A 7,084-nucleotide genomic window follows, 5' to 3' on the forward strand; every position below is an offset into this window, starting at 1 on the left:
GGTCTGTTGGTTCTGGTAAGTATAGATTTACTGAAACCTAGCTAATGCAATTTGAAATTGGTAGTGCCCCTAATGACTAAAGCAACAGCTAGGAAGGCTCAGCGTCTATCAGCCTTAACTGATTGTCCAAATATGGATGAAATGTTAAAGGAAACAATTAGAAATCTTAGGAGATCTAGCTCTTCCTTCTTTCACTTGGCTGTAGAAGAGGAAGGTGTTTTTTTTAATTGACCCATAGTACTCTTTAAGACACGCAGCTCATCCAGAATTATAATTTCACATATCTTCCTTGTTAGTTATGTTCACCAGGATAAAATAACAATCTATTTTCATAAGTGAATAATGAATAGATCTTTTTGTGTTTCGTGCAGCTTACTTAATTTATAAGAACAAAACCTGTGTTCATAGTTGGCAAATGGAACCTTTCCAATCCATTCATAATGTTCAAAAGTGTCTTGTACTGTTGGAGCCCAATGTAACCTTTTTGCACTTCTAGCCCTTCAAAAATGCCGGAAAAGCAAAAGGAATAAATCATTTTTCTTTTTTTTAAAAAAAATCAAGAATATTCTGCTAAAAATGATTAGATAAAGATCATTCTATTTTGAGATTTTGCAATAAATATTGACAAATTTTAAACAATCCTGTTTTGCATGTAAACAACAGCAGACATATAATTATCTGTACAAGTAATTTCAAATTCTGGTTTGTTAAAAAAAAGTAAACATTGCAAAAACAAAATGCCATCATATTCAGAGAAAAGGAAGTATTATATAAAAGGATGACTGCTATACACTTTAAAATCATTTAAAGAATCTTTTGGTTTGCTTTAAAATGTTATTTTACAGCTACTGAAAGAAATGGTTATAGAATTATGAATCAAGGGCCAGAGCCAAAAGATGTAAGTACAAAAGGCCATGCTCTGAATCTCATCAGTGTTGTGCATTGTTTTGAGTCTTACAGATTTCAGTAAAAGTTAAGAACCTGTGAAACTTTAAAGCTGATATTTGGCCGAATTATGCCCAGATCTTTTTCAGACATATAACATACTGTTTCTGGGTATCTGATATCTGCAAAATGCTATCCGAAACCAGCACACATCTTCTCAGTAGTTTGCATGGCAAACTGGTGCTGAGGCAGAGCCAGTGCAAGTGGAAGAATCTATAGAATGGATGAGTATATATACTTTCACTCCACATGGATCCTCTTTCCCCACCCCTCTACAATATTGGTTCTTCACTTCCTAGTTTGCAATAAAACACCGTACTGTAAATACAGGAAGCTCCAAGTGAGATGTGTCCCTGTGTTAGTAATAAATTCAAAGGATGGGAACACAGGTTGTACCCTATTGTTTTTCATATGTTGGATTTTTAGACTACAGTAAATATTCCAGCATAAATTGTTAAAATGCCAGTTACATGCAGTTTTGCTGAAGGAACATAGTGCTTCAATATTTAACTCTCTTGGGATTATTAACAATGTAGTCAGTTAGGATTATCCCTTGCCCTTAACAAACAATTGGGGGGTGGGGATTGGAAATATAGTGTATAATAAATTTTGTCTGTTACTTTCAAATATATTAAAATCAAACCCCTGCCTCCTCAAAACAACAACAACAACAATATAAATGTGGCAAACAAATATGGTTCATTAAAAAAAGATGATGAAGATGGGATTCATACCCCAATGATAATTAAGAAACTTGAAATGCAAGGATCAGAAACACTTTCCTAGGTGCTGCCACTGACAAGTCCTTTTCCAAGCAGTTCCTTGTACATTTTCATCCGAATCGCTGGACTTGCTAAAAGCACCTTTATCTTATTCAGTTTGGACAAAGGAGTCGACAATTCTCTGTGCAAAGCTTCTTGGAGTACATTGGCTTCATGGCTCTTCCCTAGAGGGAGAAAAAAACATTACAATACATTTTTGCATGTAATTAATTGTTCCTTAGAATGTAATGGGACTCTATTATCGACAGAAATGATGTGTCATCTTTTTACCCATATGCTTTTTTAAAATATAAAATGTAACATTTAGCCAAAAATATCATTTGTGTGTGTGCAAATGTTACTTAAAATGAAGCATAATGATATGATGATATTCATGAACAATTCTTATTCACTAACATATTGGGTGACAGTAACAGTTGTGACACTTCACAACACTATTTTTTTTCTTCAGTGCAAAAGAATGTCTTCTTTTGAAATTCACTTCAAGTAAAGAGTTGTTTGGTTCTGCAAAACAGAATGGCATTGTTTTCAGATTTGGCTAACCCATCCTCCTTGGCCACTTGTTTTGCATCCACAGGGCACAGAGAGACCACAATGGGGAATTTTAAAATTTTTTTGTAGTGACGAATAAAACAAAGCTGACACTTTCTTGGTCTGATCTCTCTCTATCCTTCTTGCCTGTTTCTTTGTCTGGCCTTCTTTTCCAGCATTCAATAGTATGTTTATTCTCAGCAGCATGGACATCTGGATCATGAAGCTCTGTAACTGGCACTGCCTAGTTCAAAAGAGAGGCCTGCTAAACGACAATAACCATCACATCCCGTTAGTTTAGCAGAGCTGACCCAGGGAGCAGTCACAGATATGGTGATAAAATCAATCCTCCTTTGCCTTCATTTGCTATTGTCATTCTCATTTTCGATGTTATTGCCAAGGGCTGGCTCCTCATTCTTCACTGCGGTTCCACAATCAATCTGTCTGTTTTTGTTTTGCGTTTCTTCGAGATACTGCTGCACAGCCTTGAGAACTGCATTCTCCACCAGTCTTTTGCTGAGGCTCAGCAATTCTGCATCATCTGGCTCTGCCCCTCTTTTCTCACCTACACACCACAACAGACAAAAATCAGTCAACCAGTGTAGGGCAAGAGGAGATGGCATGCAACATGTAGCTACTGGGAATAACGTCTCATTCCCACCCAGTCTGGAAATGCAGGGTCACCTGAAGCCATTTCAATATACCTGTTTACTTTAGCTGTAGCAACCCCTCTGAAAGGAAGCAGGATGGGGCTCATTCAAACTGATTATCAGCTCCTTGGCTACAACTTGAAACAGATTCCTTTCCTTTGCCTTGGTCTCCTCTGATTATTAATGCTGGCATTTCTGTCGGCTTGTTTGTCCTGACCCTTCTCCCACATCCCACCCATGTCTCAGCATATCCTCTAACAATCATATTATTAGAGCATATAAAACTACAAATACCAGTGCTGTGAATGATCTAGGAGCAACTGACATTGTAACACTGTTGGAGCAAAGAGGGAGCAATGCTGATCAGAAACCCAGATGGGAGCTCCTTGTAAGAAGCAAAATAATACTCATACTACTTTTTAAAAGTCACAGTGCTTTACCAGTCTCAAACAGCAGCAAAATTGTTTACTAATCCTTGCTACTGTTCAAATATAAACTGTAATGGCAAGTTAAAATCCAACAAACACCCATTCTTCATTTGTTCATTCATTAATTACACATTTATCGAGTGCTTAAAAATCAACAAAATTCAAATAAAATAGAAATACACTCCTTTCTCTCCATTCACAGACTTGGGATCTGCGGTTTTTGTCCTTCGTGGATGTCAAGTGGAGAGGAACAAAACAGGGCATGCACCTGGCAGTGCACCCCTTATAACCAAAGGGGCTTGAAAATCAGCGAAATTTCCAATTTGAGGGGGCAGGGGTGTCTAGAACAGTGGCAGCGAACCTATGGCATGCGTGCCAGAGGTGGCAGTCAGAGCCCTTTCTGTGGGCATACGCTCTGTCACCACCACCCCCCCCCCCCGAGTTTACTAGAAAACCAGAGGAACATGGCACTTTGTGATAAGTAAATGGGTTTTGGGTTGCAGTTTGGGCACTCAATCTGTAAAAGGCTCGCCATCGCTGGTCTAGAATGAATCCCCCATGGATTGGGAGGGACGAGTGTACAATTAAAACATAAAAACAACTGGTTAAAAACCTTTTAACAACAAGCTAGCTCAAATGTCAAGGGTTTGTCCAAAAGAATCTTTGGCACTTTACAAAAAGCTCATGCTGCCAACTTCTTTCTTTCAGTTAGTCTCAAAGAAAGATCTCTCTACTTCCAAAGAATAATTTAACTTTTAGAAATACAAGTACAGTCCCAGATTGTGAAGAATTTATGCTGGTCGCTGGGGTGTTTGTGACACTTTTTTAAAAATGGTGGCAGTATCAAAAAAACTGTCCTAGATATCTAGGGCCCCCATTCCCACTGGTTTATAACGCGGATCAGGACGCAAATCATGGGTGCATCATTCCCAATTGAGCGTGCATTCGGCCCGCATTGCTCCGATATCGTTCCCATTGGAATTCGAATCTGACTCCAATGTGATCGAATTATCCTGAAAAAAACCAAATCAGTGTTTGATAAACCGGTTTAATTTAACAGCGCATTTTAAGTGGCATTCGAATGGGAACAACAAGGGTGTCTGATTCGGGAACTAGGGGATGGGAGGAGCAGTGCTCAAGGGGCTGGCCTGGGGTGTCACCCGCTTGTTCTCTTTCCTGCATTACCGGTGCCATTTTCCCCGTTTGCATAGCCTTTCCCCCGGTGGAGTGGGAAGCAGGGAAGACAAGAAGAGCCTAGGATGCAGAGGGATTTGGAGTGAATAGAGGCTCCTTCTCTCTTCCAGAGGGACTACGGGAAGACAGAAGAGCCTGGGACGCAAAGGGACTTGGGCTGAATAGAGGCTCCTTCTCTCTTTCCCAGAGGGACTATGGGAAGACAAGAAGAGCCTGAGATGCAAAGGGATTTGAGGGGAATAGAGGCTCCATTTTCCCTTTCCCAGGAAGTGCTTAGGTGCTTGATTGACAGCTGCTTAAAAAAAAAGGTTCTGGAAGGGCAATGGGAACGGGAAGCAAAATAACCCGCTTCAAATTACCACGAGGAAAATACCAATGGGAATGAAAACAGGGGTAAAAAACCTGGGTCTGTTTGGACCCATTTTTAATGGAAATGATGGGTCAGATTCAATTACGACTGAAAAAAAATCAGAGTCAGAATCGCAGCGATATACGTCGTGTTATATGCCCAGTGGGAATGGCCCCTAGGAGTTTGATTTAATGCACAGTTCCAAAATCTTGCTTTGCTGTTGTTGTGAACTAGAACACATAAATATTTACTATTAATCAAGGTGGTTTTCTTTCCACAGATATAATTTGGAGGGATGCATGTGACTTTCTTCTTTCCAAGATAATTGTTCTGGTTTATTTTTATTTCTTGAAATGAATTGTTTACTGGCTTAGTTTCATTTAGATGCCTATGTGTTACATTATGCATGAAGGTGCACAGAGGCAATTAGCTGTAAATAGAAATAATCAAAAGCTATACTACTGTTTTTGCATTCATTTGAACTTTAATTTCAAAAGTTTAATGTAAATATGCCCCTTATCACAAATGCACAGCTAAGCATATCACTCCCTTGAAAGTAAAAAAGATCTGACAGAAAGTTTGAAAATTATTCAGATGTTTTTCAGCAACTTGTGCGATGGTCACAGAAAAACTATTATGAATGAACAACATGTCTGCTTCAGGGAGACAACAGGTTCTACAACTTTGTCTAAGATCCAAATAAGAATGCCATTCCCGGGAGACTTTTGCAATGTCTTTGTCAGCTCTGCCTACTTCTGGGATGAGTGAAATTGTCACTTTGTGCAGACAATTTGGGATTTTCTAAAAGAGCAGCACATAGTTATCCTGATCACTGCTGCCTGTGTACTGCCAAGGAAACTGAGAATACATCTACACTGCAGAATTAATGCAGTCTGACAACACTTTAACTGCCATGGCTCTCCAGGATGAACAAGAGCCACTGGTGAGCACCCTTTGGGTTCAGCTGGTCAAACAAATACAGATCCACCTAACAATGACATTGTCTAGCATGCATTTTATGAGCTTGTTTACAAGAATATCATGGAGGACCTTGTCAAAGGCCTTACTGAAATCAAGATATGCTATATCTATAGCATTTCCATCATCTACTATGCTTGTAACTCTATCAAAAAATAGAGATAAGATTAACATGACTTGTTTTTGAAAAACCCATGTTGGCTTTTAGTGATCACGACATTCCTTTCTAAGTGCTTACAGACTGTCTGTTTCATGATCTGCTGTAGTTAAAATGTAGGCTAAATGTGCACTGCAGAAATAATCTGGTTTGACACCACTTTAGCTGCCACGGCTCAATGCTATGGAATTCTGAGATTTGTAGTTTTGTGAGATATTTAGCCTTCTCTGTCAGAGCGCTCTGGTGCCACAACAAACTACAGTTGCCAGAATTCCATAGCATTGAGCCAAGGAAGTTAAAGTGATGTTATTTATTTGTTCAGTGTGGATTCAGCCAGAATATAGTTATGACTTTCTTACTGAAAATAAATATCTCTGGTGTCTGTGCATTTTCACATATGCATATTTTGACTACAAGAAAGAAAAAAAACCCTATTCCTAAAGTGTGGTTCAGAACAGCCACAAATCTCCCCAAGGACTGACTTATGGTTGCCTGGTTAGAAAACCCAAACCAAAGCATAATCTCCAAAGTCTCTTTTAAGACAAAATCTTTAATATTAGCATTATTATTTGGCTCAAGAGAACATAACATAAAGACAAATGTTGCTTTGAAGACACTGTAAAAAGAGTAACTAAAATGTGACTGTGTTTTAAACCCAGTAATTAGCAATGCAAGCTTTTGTAACACAAATCCTGGCTTCTCATACAGTGGATTCAAAATTCCCAGGAAAAATCTGGTGTCTATTTGCGTTCAGCTGGGCCCAAGAAATGTTGCTCTTCCTGAAGAGCTGGGCTAAAATGAAATCTGTTGGTACTGTATGCACATGCTTTAGTTAATAGTCAAAATAATAAAGCGTGAAAATAAAAATGGCATGTTTTGCTGCACCAATCTTCTAAAGAAAATACTATGGCCTAAATCCAATATTGTGCATCCATCTGACTGCTAGCGTGACAGGACTTTTCTTTCTCCTCATTCCAGCCTTTGGTGCTTCCACTGCCTGAAAAGTGGAAGGTTTTCTGGTTTTGAGAACTCACTCTGCTGTCATCATTGATCCCCACAGTAAGTTTAAC

The 7,084-nt window shown here is 38.9% G+C and overlaps 1 protein-coding gene across 1 annotated transcript in view; it reads right to left on the reverse strand.

Annotated features, from left to right (window-relative positions):
* Positions 1 to 800: 800 nt before the first annotated feature.
* AKAP7 (A-kinase anchoring protein 7) overlaps positions 801 to 7,084 on the reverse strand; it is a 90,119-nt gene continuing 83,835 nt past the window's right edge. The window contains exon 5 of the mRNA XM_042456917.1: positions 801 to 2,823. Coding sequence (XP_042312851.1) covers positions 2,618 to 2,823 — 206 coding nt within the window. The 3' untranslated portion in view covers positions 801 to 2,617. The remainder of the gene's footprint in view (positions 2,824 to 7,084) is intronic.

The sequence above is a fragment of the Sceloporus undulatus genome, chromosome 1, assembly GCF_019175285.1.
Source record: "Sceloporus undulatus isolate JIND9_A2432 ecotype Alabama chromosome 1, SceUnd_v1.1, whole genome shotgun sequence".
In the NCBI taxonomy this organism is placed as follows: domain Eukaryota; kingdom Metazoa; phylum Chordata; class Lepidosauria; order Squamata; family Phrynosomatidae; genus Sceloporus; species Sceloporus undulatus.